The following is a 19,862-nucleotide window of genomic DNA, read 5'->3' as shown; positions in this document are numbered from 1 at the left end:
ATTGGTGATATGATACTCTAATTGTTGCGTCTATTTGTCATTCAGCCAAAATAATATTATCAAGTAAATAATTGTCTGCCTGTTTTTAAAATTTTCATGTCTAAACCGCTGAATCAATTTTGATGAATTGTGGTATAGAGACAGATTAGAGTATCGCGAAGAGCAAAACCCACTTTTTATCGCGAAAATAAAACATGACGCGTGTGAAATATTTGTATGTGGATATTAGATTTTTGAGTAGTTAACTCGAAGCAGTAATTGCATTCGTAGACTAGATAATTTTTGTGCAATAGATAGTAACTTCAGAATAGAATTCGAGAAACGTGATCAAGAGCTATGTTGATACGCTACTCAGGCTTCCTAACCAAATAGCATGCAATCGCCCTGTAATTTGGACATGACAATTGTATTTGGTCTTACCATATGACAACTAACCTAAACACAATTAAAGTTTGGTAACTTTAGGCTTTTTAAGGTAGCAATGTTAATCAATTCAATATTAAAATAATATATTTATGAATTTCCAATATTATTTTGGAGAACATTTGGTTTGGGTTTATGAAAAGAATATTAATCGTTAATTGTCATTGAAATGGTCTTGAAGACGATCAGAATTGTTCCAATCCAATCCAATGGTAGAAATTTGTTCATAACTACATAATGTTGTTTAGTTGTAGTTCGATCGATTGATCATAAGCGATTAATTAGACTTATGAACTGGTTAGTATAAGCAGTTAATGACTAAGTAATCAGTTGTTTGCAGTACAGTAGTTTGTAAACAAGCAAATGATATTCAACACACAATTGTTCATTTGTAGAATTAAAATTACAGTAGTATTTATTCTACTTAAATGTTTAAATTTGTTACTTATTGTTGGTAGAAGACAGGTGTTTCGTCTTTTTAAGTGAACTAGTGGCCGATTCCACCATAATAAAAAATTCAAAAGGATCTTTGAACCATCAATTACAAATATAAATATAGCAGTCTAGACACCGCTTTACATCCGATGGTCGCGGGTTCGATTCCTCGCACGGCACAAATTGTTTGTATCGGTCTGGGTGTTTTCTATATATAATATGTATGTTTTTCGAAAAAAAAGTTATACTCAGTCACTCAGTCAGTTATAATACTGGGTACTAGACCCATCACACAAGCTTCAGCTAGCTTAATTTGGTAAGATGGCGCTGTGTGAATTGCCACAAAAAATAAAAATATATATATATACGTGTGTGTGTGTGTCAAATACATGGTAGTGTTTGTAATGTTTTATTGTGTTTTTATGCATAATTTAACTTGCAAAAATTTTACATAAAAACTTTAATTGTGCTTTCATATTCCTTCCGCGCAATTTCCATTAAAATTGTCAAAGTTTTTGCTTCACATTAAGATATAGACTTGTCGATAAATTGTTTTTGATCACAGTTATTGATATGTAAAACATAAGGTGGATATCTGGACCACTAAGATAAGTGGGTCATAATAAAAATAAAACAATTAATAATGCCATGTCATAAATGAAACATTACCTACATTGATGACAGCGAGTAGCGTAACTTTAGTATGTAAGTAATGAGTTCGCGAACTAATTTGGTCAGTGGTGCTGAACTACGATGTACAGTTAACCGAAAAAAAATACCGCAATAAAAAGTTCTAAATGAACCTGTTGCTATGATTCATCCGACGGTGCCAACCGCAATGTTAGTCAGTTGTAGGGATTCCGACGCCCGGATCGCTTGTAAATAAATTCGAATCGATATTAGTACTGTACTAACGAACGTTTAGATAATTCTTAATGTTTTTTAAAGGTGTTTTGTGTCACCTTGTTCGCGATGAACTGTTAGTGTTGTGGAATATATATGAAAATGAAGATTCGTACTGCTTTTGTACGCGAAGACTGCTACAGAATGTTTCGTAACCTGAAAAGGAGATTTAGGTTTGTAGATGAAGAGCATGTCATGAAATAACCCTGATTAGAGTTTACTAGTTTTTTTTAACTTTTCTAATGTTGTTGTCGTAGCTGGGTTTTACAGCTTCTCTAAAGAAAAATGAGGTGAATTTGTACCTGCAGATGAACTTAAGAACCTGACTGTTCGAGGAGGCACTGTTAAGGGTTCGAACCTCGTCTCAGACCGTCATAATTTCGATTCCCAAAGCTATAGAGGAAGAACCTTTGTAATTATATGTGGTGGAAAAGATGGAAAGATCTTGTTGATTTTTGTTTAAGCTATTCAATAGTGGATGTATAAATTTAAAGACTTGTTCTACATTGGTGCCAATAAATTCTTGTCAATATATTTCGGAACTATACAAGTAATCCTCCATTTCATACTGAAACACGTTGTAATACCGTGATAGCGGGTAAATATAACATATTTCTAGGTATTATTATGCATATTAGTAAGTATTCTATTTCGTTAAATACCTAGTTGATGTAAGAAGAGCGAACCCACGTAGGAAATATCTAACACGTGTAAATTCTTCCTCATTGAATATGGGAAAAACCGAAGCCTGATAGTCAGACTTTTAATAAGGGATGTAGTACCAAGTTCTTTCAGAATTAACGGTCAAAGATTTTGTTATTGCGTAGATGCTGCATTGCGTTTGAGTTTAATACAATATCGAAATTGCACATTATGGTCATTGCCTGGTTGCTATGTAAATTACACTAATTGGATTTGCAAAGAAGCTGACGGCCCACGAATTTAAAGATGACTATCGCCTAGAAACATGAATAGCACCACGGAAATTAAGAAGTATTATTTCACTAAAAGGCTAAACACCTTATACAAAGATGTCTAGTCTTCTTATCCCGTAATTTCTTTAATAGATTATAAGGGAATAGTTGTTTGTGGTAATGGCGAGGCATCAGTTCAGGATGATAAGATATGCATGAGGTCAGGTCTGTTGTCAACCTGAGACGGTACGTTGGTAGCGATGGGGTTATTAATTACATGTTACCACATTACGAACAACCTTTTTCCCGTACCCCGTAATTTAAATATCATATAATAATTTTCATACAGGAACATACTTTATTTAATGGCAAAATGGAAAATTTTGACAAAATTACCCAAAGGCCAAGGAGACCATAAATCATTACATAATATACAATAAGGTCGCTGCCCCTGCGTGTACTCTTAGATTTTTTAATTATGCAACGGATTTTAATGCATTTTTCAGCAATAGATAGAGTGATTCAAGAGAAAGGTTTATATGTATAACATGTACACTCACGCGCAATGGGGGCGGAGAGCTATTCGAATAATAAAGAAAAATCGCTTTTTTATCTGTTATTATGCAAACAAAACTAATTTGTTTTTAAACAGAATGTTACATATCTACTTAACATCATATCCAATTCCCGATAATTCATCAGTATCAATTCTATGTTGTTTCATATCACGTGGACGCTGTATATGATTCTGTAATTTCATATTTATAAAGTGATTGCATGGCCGTAACCGATTATATCGGTGAATCGTGCACGCTATTGCTCCAACATAGTGTTTTTGTTCAAATAATGTTATCGATTCAGTCGGGGCAATTTGCTAAATCGGGCGTTAGTGGATTTTTAAATAAAAACCATTTGTGGTTCTTTGTGTCTGTTTCCTACAATATTTGCTTCCTATAAAGCTCGTGATCATAAAAGACTGCTGTCATACAAATTATACAAACGAAACAAATTAAAAACAAAGAGAGAGACATACTAAGAGACTTTTACATTAAACATCAATCAGCAGTATGTTATTTCTTGATTATAACATTTTGTTATACCCTTATCTACATGCAATACTAAATATGTGAAGCAAGATTTTTGTATCCCTTTTTACAAAAATTGGACGGGTAATATGAAATTTAGCACTGCATTCTGTAGAATGCTAATATTTTTTAAATTATACATAAAAAATATTTAAATTCAAAATAAAAATATTATATACACACGTATAATATTCTTTTGTTTATTGTTAAACTCTGTGGTCAAATTGAGAATAGATTAATATAATTTATTTTTAATATTATTTGTCTAAAGTCTTTGGCAATAGCACCTTCATGATGTTCAAACTTATAATTTAAATTAATTGTAGTCGATTTTACACCACTGGGCGGGCGACCACTAATTTCTATAAATGTTTAAATACAAAAGTAGTTGAAATTTCAACGTAACCTTAAATTGTCATCTCTACATGGGAATATATGTAATAGGCTATTAATAATAAGGTTAATTCTTTTTCAACGAGGAAAAATGATGTTACAATTCAAACCTACGCTCAATCATGAGTAATAATGGCAAGTCCAGTCTTATGGCCGCTGACCTGACTCTAGTATAATGAATGTTGATAAAACAACGTGCCCACTTCGCAAAACCTCATTGTTGAAAGAAAAATGAGGTCGCAATTACGTGCATGTGCTTAGGTTTCGTTGACTAGTTGTTGTTACTGGGTCTAATTTGAAGTCTTTTAATTAGACATAATGAAAAATACAGACACTAATTCAACATATGAAATTGTTTTATATTATTATACTTATGTTTTAGAGTATTATGAAACTTTTATGTTTGATATTCAGAAATTCTTCATTTACTGTGGTAGGAAAGGCCACAAGAGACCTTTTTAAAATTAGTGCTTGTTTGAATTTATCAAAATTATTGATATGAAATGTAAGATATTTAATAATGATGATGAAAAGAGTTTTTTTGCTTCGAATTGAAATTACTTCTTTCGTGTATTGAGCATATATATTGATTTTTATTTTAAATATATTTGTGGAGCTTATTTTTATGAAAACACAATTTGATTGTACTGTAGAGATTAATATACAGGAGTCACCTGTTTAAGGAAATTTCCAACAGAAGAATTCCAATGTTGCCGCCGTATTCCTGCGGTACACAAACTTTGAGGCGTCGAAATTAAATTACAAAAGGTAATGTAATTTTGGGAAGGCTATGGGTTTCCAACTGGCATAGGACCTTGATAGAATAAAAACTTCTGTTTCAGCCTTATTCATAAGTTGTATAGTATGAAGTACCTAATATCTCTCTTCCTACCTATAACATAACCCACATGTTGGTTAGTTTTCCTTATTTTTTCGATCGGGAAGGAAAGCTGAAAGCAAATTACTGACATAGTCAAGCAGTCTTTTCTACACGTGCTCTTACCGTTGCCACTTACTTTCCTGATGAATATATTTTTTCGACAATATCGCGAACAGCAGGACTTTCTCGCAAGTATGCTTCTCGTTGCGAATTTTATCGAGCCCGATTATACCGCACATCCGCCTCAGCATCTTTATTTCAGCAACTTGGATGGTATGAACGTTCCTCTGAGTATATTAGTACAGTATGAAGTACAAAATACAATAGCAATTTGCTTTTGATCTAGACAGTTGAACACGTTGTTGATTAATTACGATTCTATTTAAATTGAGTTTTGCATTTCCTTGGACCATTTGCGGTATCTTATCAATTTCTCCTATCTTATCAACGACATTCAGTATTATCTAACAATTAACATGTCGTCCGTTTCAGTAAATACATTCATAGTTTGACATACGTCGTATCTAAAGGTGTCGTTTTATTGTTGTTTGCCCACAGTGCTGTGAACATTCGTTTCCCCATGACTCACCTCATCGCCATGCGGCTTCGACATTTTGAAGTTTTTTTCATATGAGATGCATCTCTCGAGCCTGTTAGTCGTAATTGTCATTGGATAACTAAATTGTGATCTTATTCAGTTATAAACATTGTTAACATGAGTGAAAAAAGGAAAGAAGAAAAAAAGAGAAAGGAAGTGCGGTGTTGTGGTGAAACAATTAGTTTCGATATGTTTATGTCAAATTTAAAGTTTAACGTTCGTAGAAGTTGGATACAAACTAAGAAATTGAAACAGATAACGTTTCATCAAGATAGGTAAGAGGTTTTACTATGATAGTAAGGCACTTGTGAAAAATTACTCCTTGCAAGAATTGATTCCGCGGAATTGCTGTATCTGAATTTATATTGAAATTAATATAAACACTACTCTGCTAGGTATCTTGTAAACCATATGTATAAAGTCATGACATGTAAAAATAAACATTTTTAATCAAGGTCTGCTCATGCGCAGTGTTAAGTATAGAAGCACTTTGTTGACTGACATTGATAAACAATACCGCGTCCGAGATGTCTATTTAACCATTTTTTATCATAAGATCAGAAGTATTTTCCTTAACTGACTCTCAATGAATGTTGTTCCAATTCATATCAGATGGTGCAATTTTGTACATACACTTTAAAATATTCATATTAAAAAATAATGTGTAATCAATTCGTATTATTTCAAATGTCAATCTCATATATATATATACTGTACGAGTACGAGTAATTTAATTCAGGATTGATAGAAAAAAATAATATATTAAAATATATCTTATGTGGCTACGCTTACAATTGCTTTTCGAGTTGGCTTCAGTCTAACAGACTCACATTGAGTCTGGCTTTTTAACAAATACAAAATATTATTCAACAGCACCCTAATGATACTATTAACTAACTACAATAGCCAGTTGCCATGGAATTCGGATTTATAACATAATAATTGTCTACCTACGTTGATCCAATCTTCATATTAAATTTCTTTAAGATCCTTTCAGCGGTTTAGTCGTGAAAAGGTAATAAACAAAAAAAAAAAAAAACAAACACTTTGGAAAAAACTAGCTATGTCATTGTAATAATATAATTTTTAGTAGTAATATCAGTTATGTTATAAAAAACCGATTCTTCAATATTATCTATTTTGATTTGCTTACTTTGTTTTTCTTTATTTGGAAACTTGGCCGGTATCGCCTACAAAGGCTTTGTTTCGTAGAATCAACTCCCCGCCTAAGGCGTATCTTATTCAAGTAACTTCCGGTTCTTGGAATACCTTTACCTTGACCACTGTCCATTACCCGTGTATATTATGATTTGCTTTCGAATTTTAATCTTTCTGCGGCGGTATTAAAGTTATTCTTCGATTGATACAGCAACATTAGTCAATCGGTCCAAACGATGTTTTTAAGCATTAATTTCTTTATCTATGTTTACTATTTTGGCCGTTATTTTTTTAAGTAGAATACTTTAATGATGTTGCTACATAAATAGAGTAGTATAATTCTGTAAATATAGTCTGTATATCTTTTCTGCTGATACAGTTTATTTACAATTACCATGAATAATTGTGTACACACTTATATCCGTACATTTTATAAAACAAATTCCCCTGTCGCGCCTGTTTGCAATAATCTTAGCGACCACTAAACGGATCTTCATGCTGTTTTCTTCTATAAACAGAGGTATTCCAGAGAAAGGTGTAGGTAGAATTCATGAAGGTTTTGTGTAAATTAACTGAAATACCTGCGATTAGGCGGGTCGAAGTATTAGTTTTTTATTAATTACACGTCTAAATATAATTAAGGTTTCACGAAATTATTTGTTAGGTAACTATTATTCCGATACGTCGGTATTATGTACTGAAAAATATGGATGCAAAGTTGTTTATAAATTGTGGTTTAATATTAACTATTTAGTAGGTACGTCTAACGTTTCATGTTGCGGAATTACTAAAAACTAATATTTATTTAATCTATTTTTGGAAGTAGGCAAGCGTGTACTCTACTTAGTGTAGAGATGGGCGGTTGTTAAAAAGTTCCAGTTTGAATGATTAATCAATTTATAAATCAGTGTTCACATTATGATTCATTCAAAATCGTATGATGAGGCGACAGAGCATATAATTATTAGTTACATTTGTTAGTACGTTATTAATTTGTACCTTTATTCGAATAAAAATAATTGGCTATTTGAGATTAACATTAATCTACATATATTCTAGGTTGTTATTATCATTACATTTATTTGATTAATGAAAATCACGATGAAATCGATATTAAGAATCGAATGATTGTGCACATTCGTCCATCACTAGTCTGTTTTTACTTCGAATGAATTTTCATACACAATGTATCCAGTACTTCTACGTACTTTATAAGCTATGTTTGCGCCCCGAACTATTGACACAGATGGCCAGTGTTAACCTCATCTGAGTGTGAGATTTATAATTTTTTATACAGCGATCAAAATACGACTTTATCTGTTTATATTACTGTAATGTTTTGCGTGTGCCCCCCAGTTCATTGGGGTGAGAAGTTCATTGACCATTTGTTACACGTCAAGGCCGCAATAATGCCACAGAATAGATAAGGTACCTGCTATATTAAGATTTAAGTATTATTTTTATTATTAATACAAAAAAAGTCTACTTTCTCACAAGGTAGTTAATTTATTATTAAAATTAGCATACTCTGTGGTGCGATATTATTATTTTCATAGTTTAGTTGACTAGATAGTTAAACCCCCTATATCATAAACACGTGAAACGTATTACATGTCTTTTTATCTATTAATAGCATAATTAATTCGTTAATTAATAATAATAACCGTTTATTATTACCTATTTACACAAACTGAACTATGGACGTCACGTTATCATGTGACACCAGTTCCAGAGGACTAAGATGCCATGTCATTTGTCCTGTAATGTTAAATAGCTATGCCTATTATAACAAGTAAGGACAACGGTCATTACATTAAATTATGTTAATTTCCTCCTATTTTAAAATCATCCATCCATCCTTTTTTTACGTCCACGTTCTAATATGGAATTAAAGAAGGAAAACTAGTAGGATCCGTGATGTCATTTTTGTTATATAATGTAGATCGATGGTCATATTATAATTGTTCTTAATAAAAGGCACATAAAACTTAATTTAGCACGATACTACTAAAACTCGTGTAAGTAATATTGTATATATTTTTTTTAAATACTAATTATATAATTTGTAATAGTAATGATATCTTACTCCTTTTTGGCGTGAAAATAACATTTTTTAAATCAGGCCAGTGCTATACTAATAAATTCTAATGATGTGGTTAGAGCATATTATAACACACAATTATAAAATAATTTATTATAAATACTTCGTTGAATGCACAAATAACGAACTAATATAAAAAAATGTAAATGCACTTACTTTGTACTTATTACTTTTTCTACTAATATTTTTCATATAATTTTCAGTAACTCCAATACTGCGAGCTCCTTTGATGTGAGGTAGGAGGCAACTGGAACCTTTTGCCTGCTTACCTATAACGCCCTTAAATTAATGCTTGTTTGTCCCATTGGTATACCGGATGACTTTTTTTTACCACTCGTAGAAAGTTAGTGCATATACGTTATTTCAATTAGATTGATTGTATGTAGTCAATCTACAATTACAATCAATATTTTGATATACAAGAAGATTTTAATTTTCTTCAATACTGTCAAAAAATCAATTTTACAATGTGAGTAAGCTCGGTATACTATATATGTACATTGTACATATACAGATTCCTACTGCGCACTATAAAAAAGTTTTTGCTATAACGAGTATGCGAACTATGGCTTAATAACTTACAGGAAAAATTATGTTTTGATTAATTACCAAAGACCAAAGAATATTATATTATAGGCCTTAATGAATATTTTGCAAAAGGTAATTGTACGAATTATTTACGTAATCCAATAGTGTTTAGCAGAAAAAATAAAATATCTGGAAATAAAATGTCAATAGAATTGCCTTCATTGCAAGTTATTATCTAAAGAGTCATCCGGTATAACACATTACTAACTGATACTACTAATATTACCCAGGGATATATAATCGCCACTTTCGTGATGCTTTATGGGATCTAAAATAAATTTAATATTGGTCTAATTGGCAGCTAATAAAACGGCAGCATATAAATTCTAAGATGGTCGTAAAAATTAACTACTATAATATAGACTATAATAAATGATATTATATATACTGTTTTAAACTTGACGCGGTCATTATTTATACGTATAATTAGTAAAAATCACGGGATCTTTTCAACCACCATGATCACGGGTAAACAGTTTACCCGTGATTATGGTGGTTGAAACACTAACGAAATATCGGGAACTCAGCAAATAAATATAAAACGTGGTAAGATCCCGTGATTTTTACTAATTATACGTATAAATGATATTATACTTACTAAAAATTAATATTAATTGAGTTAAGGAGAGAGTTATGTTGGGAATTTCGCTGCTTTGCAAAATCTGAAATGAGAATATTCACCAAAGACTTATAGCACTTTTAACCTTCTACTATGGTCGCGTGTTCGCATTCGCATAATACAAACAATCGAGTTCATGAGTGTGTTGTTTGTTTTTTTATAATTACTATATTTTATTTACAAAACAATGAACTTACTTACTTTGATCTCTTTTGTTACCTGCAGTATAATCTGTTCAGTTGAGACTAAACAAAACTGTGTTGTGTAAAAAGTGTCCGATCTTGAAGGAAAGATTAACAATTGGCCCATCTATTGCCAAGTGGCAATGGGTGGGCCACAGCTGCAGAAATTATTACCGGTGGGTTAAGAAAGGTACAAGCAAATGCAGTGTTGGACGACCACAACACAATATCGAATAACGACTTCAGTAAATTTTCAGGGAGTATATGCATGGTAGGTTTTAAGTATCATAATGAATGCATGGGTTGCAATAATAAGGTTATGGATTTTCCCGATTCCTATTCAAAACTTTCAATAGGATTAATTGCAAAAACGATATTGAGATCCTATTACGGCATCACTAAAGTAGAACTTCTACACCTGATAAACATTGCTACTAATAGTACATTTCTTTAACGTTTCTACTAATTACGTTACCGTCCTTGAATTCCATATTTTGCGTATGCAAGTTACCTAAGTTTAACATGTAACAAATTCATACCACATATACAATATATCATCAGCGAATTAAAAAAAAATCACCAAACAAACCAACTTTGAGTGACTGATGGTCGGTGGTTGGTAGTACTTTTATACTATCTAAGTATAATTGCGCTGCATGCCGTCGGCCCAGTAAACATGTAACAAAATTATTAATTTGAGTTTCACTCCTAATACAAGTGAGTGTACATCGATAGCACAACCGCTGTATTGAAAGGAGTCCAATATACAACCATATAAATAAAAAAAATCATGTAACAAATTTTATTTACTCATACACTCCCGGCCGCGGTGGTCTATCTGTTTAGCTTTGTTTTCAATGGCCGCGGTTTCGATTACCCACATGGCACAAACTTTTGTTACCATGAGTATGATTGTTTGTATTTGGCTGGGTGTTTAAGTAATACGTATGTACTTGCAAAGAAAAAAAATGTTTTTAAGTATACTTGCTCAGATTAGATTGGAACTAGATAGTGCTGTGTGAATGTTCAGGGATATTATTATTATTAGTAACAAGATATGTCCTGATTGACCATCAACTGATCCGTCATTTTGGGTTTACATTTTTGTATACGATTATTTTACGAAGTTACCATGTTATTTTACATGTACCATGTTACAAGTACCATGGGAACGATGAAATTTAACTGTTAAAAATATGTGTTACAGCCCATGTAGACAAAATAGCGCTCATAAGTGTAATATGTAAATAAATAATGTTGCCGAGAGTAAATAAAAACTTGATGTCACAATGCCTTCTCTTTTACGGATTCGATATAGAAGCCACAATTTGTAGAAGTTAACTATTACCACAGTATAACTATATTTTAAAAGCATTTCTTACTATTTTTCAATCTTGCGGTTTCTTGAAATTCAGATGAGGGCTATATCACTTGTACTAACACTGTTCTGAGGATTTGTTAAATTGCATGTTTAATTTATCCAATATTATACCTACCTCTTTAGTTTTAAATGTTATGTTAAAATTAATTTATCCTTGCAATTTGTATTAAACCTCAACTGCCCATAGTACGAAGTCCTACGTAGAATATACCAAAAGTTTCCTGTTACTTATTTATAAATATATATATATAAAATTAACTAACGACACATTGCTAAGATAGATAAATAAAGCCTTGTGTACTAATATTACATATGATTCATCATTTAAAATGACAATTTTGTACTACTGTTGATTACTTAATAAACACGTAATGTTAATTGAAAAAAATCATATCTTATCCGCAGAAATTCTTCATTTTAACGAGAAATTCTGCTATTTTACAACTTGTTATACTTTTTTCATACAAATTATATAATAGTAGTTGAACCCCACAGCTACGTCTGCGTCACATATTTCCCGTATCTGCAACATTTGTAATTGCAGCTCCGTTCCTATTGGTCGGAGCGTGAATTCATATATAGCCTTTGACACTCACAAATAACGTGACTACTGGTAAAAGAATTTTCAAAATCGGTTCTGCAGATCCAGAAATTACCATCTACAAACTCATACACTTTGTGTCTTTATAATTGATTATATTCTATATGTTTTCTATACACGTATGTGTTACGTATTAACGTAATATATTATCTGATACATTCACTTCGATAGAAATTGTTATTTTGATCTTTATACGTGTGGCAGTCGTGGCCGAGCGGTTAAGGCGTCTGACTAGAAATCAGATTCCCTCTGGGAGCGTAGGTTCGAATCCTACCGACTGCGAATTTTTTAATATGCTTTTTTTTGTTACAGTCTACGAAAAGGACCGGGTGTAAATGTAAAGGATGATAATGGTTATACACCACTCCACCACGCGTGTTTGCACGGTCACAAGTGAGTATGTTTTGATTATATTTTTTATCATTCAAATTTATACATAATTTATAAATTAATATGATAAAAAATAATTCTAATAAGTAGCATTATGTGTATGGAATAACACAATAAAATGGCGTGTTATTTTCTTTTTGTTGACCTATTTATTTTCAGTTAACTAAGAATAAATACAGTATTAATAATCAACTTGGTAGTATGTTCATAAAACGACAATATTGCTTCCACATTATTAATTTTGCATTTATTTTTAGTCAACTGGAAACAAATACATTGTATTTGTTGTACTTCGTACTATTACTCATTATGATATTGTAGCGATACCGGTGAAAAGCAAATCGTTGCTTCTTATAAAATAGTAGGCGCTTGCATCAAACATTTTGTGAATCTTGCATCAAACATTCTGTGAATATTAAATTATCTCGATTTAATTTACTATGTTAAATGAATCGGTATTTATTATTATCAAAGCTCCTTATTAATATTAAAACTATACTTTTAATTAATAATCATTTGTGTTTTATTTGATATTTGCATTTTAATGTAATCCTGCTTTCTTGGTCTTATTATATTTAGATGTTTGCAATGATGTTGCAAATGATGATTCTAATTTTTGGTACTTGGTTTAAAAAGTATTGATGCTTCAAGAATTACTCAAAACATTCACACACTGCTATCTAAACCTAAACTAAACAGAGTACTATGTGTACAAGTGATAGAGATACGATTATTATGTAAACACCTACCTATAAAGAATTCTTTTAGCCCGATATATCTAAGCTCGTGAATACACATGATAATGGTGTGGTACTCTGGTCTCTGGTATACACTGGTGGGGCACCATTGAAGAATCGTAATATAAGCATGAGGTTTGGTCAGTTAGCCCATCGTGACAGATTTGACCAGTAATTAACCACGATAACGTTCGACGGGGAACCACGTGAAATCGACCTGACTCGGTACATTGCTAGCAATGGGGTAAGCAGTGCCACCTGCTCACATTTTTTTTTCATTCAACACAAATCTTCGTGGTTGTCGTGCGAGAATCGAACCCACAACCATCGAATGTAAAACGGTGTACCAGACCCTAGACTACCATTTTCATCGTTATGTCATTATGTTAATTTATTATATTGTTTTCAGAGAAATTGTCCGTTTACTACTATCGGTAGATGCGTCGCCATGTGTGGTGGACAAGAAAGGTGCTACTCCGCTCCATCTAGCGGCATTCAAAGGCGATTCCGATGTTGTCGCTATGCTGCTCGCTCACAACAACCCCCCAGTGAACGTAGATCAACTGGTGAGTATTTTTGTTAATCCCCAATAATTATACTTATATTTTTTTTTAATTATGGCTGTTCTCCCTGAGCTCTTTTGCCTTCGTTTATTTCTCTCTCTCTCTACGTATATACCATATCTAGTCATAAAATAATATGTAGGTATCTAACAACATAATACATAAATATGAGTCTTTGTGTCACCCACTTCTGTGAGCAATTTGTTTGCGATGTGAACAGATAAATTCCATTTTCTACAGCATATTGCTATTGCCCCGAATTTATATAAGGATTAGTCTAGTTTAGGTTTTTGTTTTTATTTTTTACTAGCTGACCCGCGCAAAGTTCATCTGCGACACATGAGACAAAGAGGGTTGATTTACGTAACACACGTCACGGAAGCTTTCAGAAGAAATAAATTAACCCCGTTTTTGCAATATTTTTCTTTTATGTCTCGCTCCTATTGATCGTATCATGATTTTATATGGCGTTTCTGGATATCTTTTCATGTTGGATAACCCGTTGGCTATTCAACACTTAAAGAACTTTTCAGTACAAATACTTCATGATATTAGAGCTTTCAAAAAATAAACAAATTTGAAGAGTTTTATAACATTGCAATAGATATTTTTATATTGGGAATGGCTTGGTCACAGAAATAGATAATACACTTGCTTCTACAAACGTCTGTAAAAGAGATTATGTACCTATGTCTTCATCCATATGGGGAACGCAAATTATAGGTAGGTACGTACTCATCTCTCTATGTTAGACCACAACCTGATTACTAGCAGTTTTGTATATTCGTCTATCAATATTTAAAATATAAGTATCCTTTTTATATATATTGTATTGTTATACACTATTGTCACTGCGCTCTAGTAAAACGTCTTAAAAGATTTTCTTATCATTTATTATTACTTTCAATATTCAAATGCCGTTTATCTTTACAGACATCAGACCACGAGACGGCATTGCTAATAGCCGCCCATTTCGGTTACGTGGACGTAGTAGGCCAACTCATAGCCAAGGGAGCTGATGTCTCTGTCAAGAATAACAATGATGAGAGCGCGTTGGACCTCGCCGCTCAGTATGGAAGGTGAGGCTATGATTATTATTTTTTTATGGGCCTGGAATTATAAATAAGCCTGCAACCCTGATTGATAACTAACGCTTATATACATGGACAACATCACGTGGTCCTGTGACTATCACGCCATTCGCCTTGAGTTGCTGTTCCTGAAGACTAACAAATTACCAACTGTGTCTAAGTCGATAAGTTTCAAGTAATATCTTATGAATATTTGTAATTTCGTCTAATTCTATTATTATCTTTGGTGACTTCTGTGGCCATTTTGTACGTTTATGTGCTGTGCCCACGTGAACCCAATTTTTAACCTTTATATTATTCTGATGTATAAACTATATTACTGTAAAGTTTCATCAAAATCCATTCAGTCGTTTTTGCGTGAAAGAGTAACAAACATCCATCCCTACTCACAAACTTTCGTGTTTATGATATTAATAGGTTTAATTATTTTTTAATAAAGCTGTTTTTCAATATAAATTGAGTGCCATAAGAAATGCTATGCCTTAAATATGACCATGTATTTTAATTCATGAAACTCTGAGGGGCTACTATTTTATGTACGTAATGTGGCAACAATTTCTAAACTGCCAGAAAACTAAGCTCATCCCGGCACCGAAGTGGAAACTTTAATTTGCCAAAGTTGTTCAGACCGCCTCTTTAAATCATAAGTTACGCTATAAGCCGTTCAACTCTGCGACTTTATTCGTCAAGTGTTCTCAAAGTTTGTAACTTCCGCGGGTCAGGTACATGTTTGGTGCGCACACCCCTAGCCTTAGTTACCCACAAGATTACTTGGTTTATGTAGTTTGGAAATAACTACTGGTTTTGAATACAACTTGCATACATACCGTGACCTTATGGTACGTTATCGGCGGGATGGTTCTGCTTTCGGGACAACAGGACAGTTGTTATGAGCTACAGCGAAAAAGTCCAAATCTTGCAAACAAGTTCTATTTTTACTTGAAAATGTGGTTATTAATTGGAATGGCAAAAAACTGTCGGCTATTTATATACATAAATAGCACCACGAACATAAAGTGACGCCTACCCTCTAATGGATACCACATCCAATTCAAACGGGGATCGAAATTACGACGGCCTGAGCTGAAATTTGGCCTTCCGCCGGTCCATGAGTCCTTCCGCGGGTTTGTTTATTAAAATTTGTATCAATAATTTTAACTCTATGGTATCTGTAGTTGTAGATAGTTGTATCATATTAATTTGTGTTTGTGATTACTCTATGCGTTTTATTTGAAATATTACGTTGTATTTTTTCTTCACTTTGTTATGAGTTTTTGTAATAAAGTTTACCGTTTATATTTTGGACATTTTATTAAAGAATAATAACAATTCTATTTTATTTAATAAATTAAAAATTTAAACCGAATATATTTTCGAGTACATCGAGTTTCAAGCTAAACAAATAAAACTTTATTCACTTCAGCGATCCCAGACCATATTTTATACCTGTTTGACGGTGTAGACCAGATATTTGAAAGTTTTGTTCTAAAGTTTGGCATATTTGTCTTACTAAAAGACCGGTTTGCGGCGAATGCGGATGCCCCTTTAAAATTCAAGAAATCCCGGATACACAAAGTTTGACATTCAATGTAAATTAAATTTTCGTTTATAATTTGGCGTTCATAAAACAGAATTATAATTATATAATTTTTGAAAAATACCCATTTGGATGGAAGTTACATATTTACTACTATTGGGACCAATAGATAGTACCTACTTATTGTATCGTGGTAAGGCGTTCTAAAGGTGACATGTTTTTTCTTAGCTCAATTTACATTGCATATGGTGATAGACTTATTTAAGTGTTTATTTTGACTAAACTTTATTTTTAAAAAAGGTCACTTAATTGTATGGGTACAAGCAACAATAAAACAAAAACATGAACACAGCCAATTTATCTATGCTAATATTATAGAGATGTAATGTTTGTGGGTTTGTTCGGTGTAATATCTGGTACTAATAATTCGATTTTGAAATGTTAGGTGGCCCATTTATCAAGAAAGTCTATAGACAATATAAAATCACGCTACTACCCATAGGTGCTGAGCTAGACTGAAAAATGTTACAATAAACTGTGAAAATTTGACATAGCCGAAATAGCCGGGCCAGCTTGTTTTGTTTACATAGATGCATTACAATATTGTTATTACTAAAACTCGAGCACTATCGTTGTCCGCTAACCACCACATCTACTCACCCTTGCTCACATTTCTGTATCTATATCTTTATTTATTAATGTTACAAATGCAATAAAGTATAAATATATAAGAAGTATCTATCAATCAGAAACGGCTACTAAATTTACGGGCTTGTTCCTATGAATCATCACAAATACTAAGTTAACAATGTTATCGGTGACATCATTTTAGACAATTATTAATTTGAAATAATATATTAGAGCATTAGAACCCATAACATATGCCTCTACATATATACATATACCTCGTCATTTAATAGAACTATAGAACTAGTATTTACATATTAAATTAATAATTTGTGTATGTATTTTTTTTAAATACATTTTAGTCATTACTTAAATTTAGGTATTGTACAATTAGTTGTTATTGCGTCATAATTCTCGTTATCTAATCTTGACACTGCACAGATAAAAAAGAAAATTGTTCATACATTAAAGTACAGGTTTTAGTAGTGAAATTAATGTCATAGCTGAGTTTGATTCTATATAATAATATAATAGCTTAGTGACTTTGTTCTAAAGTTACGGTTGAAGTGCTAAGTGTAAGGTTTTCAAGGATATAACCTAAGTGTGATTCTTGGCTTGTTTTTGAATCGTGTTTACTAAATATTTTGATCCAGTGGAAGTTATTACTAAGGTATTTTATAAAGTAACAACAGTTTAAACTCATGGTACGTTATCAGTTAACACATAACATGGAATAGTAAGTTTCAGTATTGTAGTCGTGGGCAATTAGTATTAATAAATATATTAGTACTTCATCCTTAGTGACAATATTGACAATTCTAAAAATTAGTGTACTCTTTTTGTTATTGTGATAAAGTATATTTTTTTTATATTTTGGCCTGAACTTACTTGTTTATAGGCATATGCTATGATTTTTGGAAATATGTTATATATACTTTTGTCATTGTCACATTATTAATGACTCCTCAAATATTTGTTTACTTTTTCAATGAATTATTATTGTGGCAAGGTATAATAATAGTTAAATGTTGTGTTCCTTGTGACCGTCCCGTGTTTATTTCGGATTTTAATAGTATCAAACATACTAAATTAAATTATAAATTATGTAGATTGGTTTGTACTTGAAATTTTATTTAGTGTAATCTCAATAAATAAGGATTGATAAATAAATTTAATTTCGTTAATAACGAATTTTGAACTTTAAATAGTTACAAAATCAAGTGTCCTCTTATAACATAAACGAATATCCTTCTATATAGGTACATAAATTATTCTATGTCTATAAACAAATTTATACTTTATTTTTTTTATCTGTACCCAATTAATATTACTAATTGTGTCCTTCATAAAAGCATTAAACCTATTTTAGCTAATAGAGTGTTTCCTTTGGTTTGAAGTATTGTTTTTAAATAAAAATATTTACTAAATACCTGCTATGATGGTTAAAGTGAGCTTGTAGAAGGTTTTAATTGTTATAACTGGGAGAGGGTTAATATGTAAAGTAAAAAAATCATTTATGGCCTCTCATATATTCTATTTCTCGCGACTCAAAATATAACAAAGGGTCAGATAGATGAACTTTCGTATTTATAATATTAACTAATATGTATAATACGGATATCAGTAACGCTATCCATCTCTTACCAGGTCAGAGACAGTACAACATTTACTGCGAGTCAGACCTCAGCTGGTAGAGCCCTACAAATTGCCGCAGAGTCGCTCGTGGGTGTACCCATCGACGCCATTGCATAGGGCCAGTAAAAACGGACGCAAGTGAGTATTAGTTTCATATGCATATTTTTGGTTCTTTGTAGCTTAAAACAAACGAGCTTGCGATTCACCTGATGGTAAGTGATTACCGCTGCCAATGAGCACCCACAACACCAGGGGAATTACAAGTGCGTTGCAGCCCTTCAAAGAGTTTCTTCCTTCTTAAAAACGAAAACCGATACCATATTGTATTTCAAGATAATTTTACTATCGGTTTGGAAATACCATTGCTGGAAAGTGATTACATAATGTGGTTGTGCCTGCCAAAACCGTTTCTGGAAGAATGCACGGTGGAAGACCGCCATTTATCCAGATGATCGGGATGGTATTTTTGTTTCTGGCGGGTAATATGATGGTAAAATTCAGCAGCAAATTTAGCATGTATATATACAATGTGTTGTGTGTTTTACAAATACTTAGATTTTTACAAATACAAACATTATTGTTGTTTTTGTCTACTGTTACTGGTATAAGAGTGTATTAGTTGAATTATGTGTTCTGATACTAAATTTAAAGGCAATAAGAGCATTCCCCTACACCTGCGTAGATATTTACCCGTCGTTATTATTTTATGCTAATGTAAAGGCGTGTACACACGCGCGGCAATCGCCTCGTATTCATATTCATTCGTTCGTTATAACGCATCGATAGGTTTCGCGCGTACGAATTTACGTTACTACAGACTGCGATGTGCGAACGGGAAATTAATATTGATGCGGTATTATTAAACTGGCTAGATAGCTTTGATATTGTTGATAATACCAAAGCTACCTAGCCGAAGTAGCGTAGCAGTAGTAAACACTACTGCTACGCTACTTCGTCAGATTTTTTATTTTGTATAAAAAACATAACCTATATCCGTCATCGTGAAACAATACAACAAAAT

The 19,862-nt window shown here is 32.3% G+C and overlaps 1 protein-coding gene and 1 non-coding gene across 2 annotated transcripts in view; both read left to right on the top strand.

Moving 5' to 3' along the window:
• The first annotated feature begins 5,733 nt into the window (after positions 1 to 5,733).
• The window catches only part of LOC131854026 (uncharacterized), a 121,671-nt gene continuing 107,542 nt past the window's right edge, over positions 5,734 to 19,862 (top strand). Inside the window, exons 1-5 of the mRNA XM_059205154.1 lie at positions 5,734 to 5,906; positions 12,574 to 12,654; positions 13,798 to 13,954; positions 14,885 to 15,030; positions 18,854 to 18,979. Coding sequence (XP_059061137.1) covers positions 5,749 to 5,906; positions 12,574 to 12,654; positions 13,798 to 13,954; positions 14,885 to 15,030; positions 18,854 to 18,979 — 668 coding nt within the window. The 5' untranslated portion in view covers positions 5,734 to 5,748. The remainder of the gene's footprint in view (positions 5,907 to 12,573; positions 12,655 to 13,797; positions 13,955 to 14,884; positions 15,031 to 18,853; positions 18,980 to 19,862) is intronic.
• Trnas-aga (transfer RNA serine (anticodon AGA)) lies at positions 12,462 to 12,543 on the top strand. Its single transcript has one exon. It is a non-coding gene; the product is annotated as a tRNA-Ser (tRNA).

Source organism: Achroia grisella, unplaced genomic scaffold, assembly GCF_030625045.1.
Source record: "Achroia grisella isolate CSIRO2021 unplaced genomic scaffold, CSIRO_AGI_Agris_v1 utg918, whole genome shotgun sequence".
Classification (NCBI taxonomy): domain Eukaryota; kingdom Metazoa; phylum Arthropoda; class Insecta; order Lepidoptera; family Pyralidae; genus Achroia; species Achroia grisella.
Note: the sequence above shows the minus strand (reverse complement) of the source record. Positions and strands in the feature narration are given on the sequence as shown.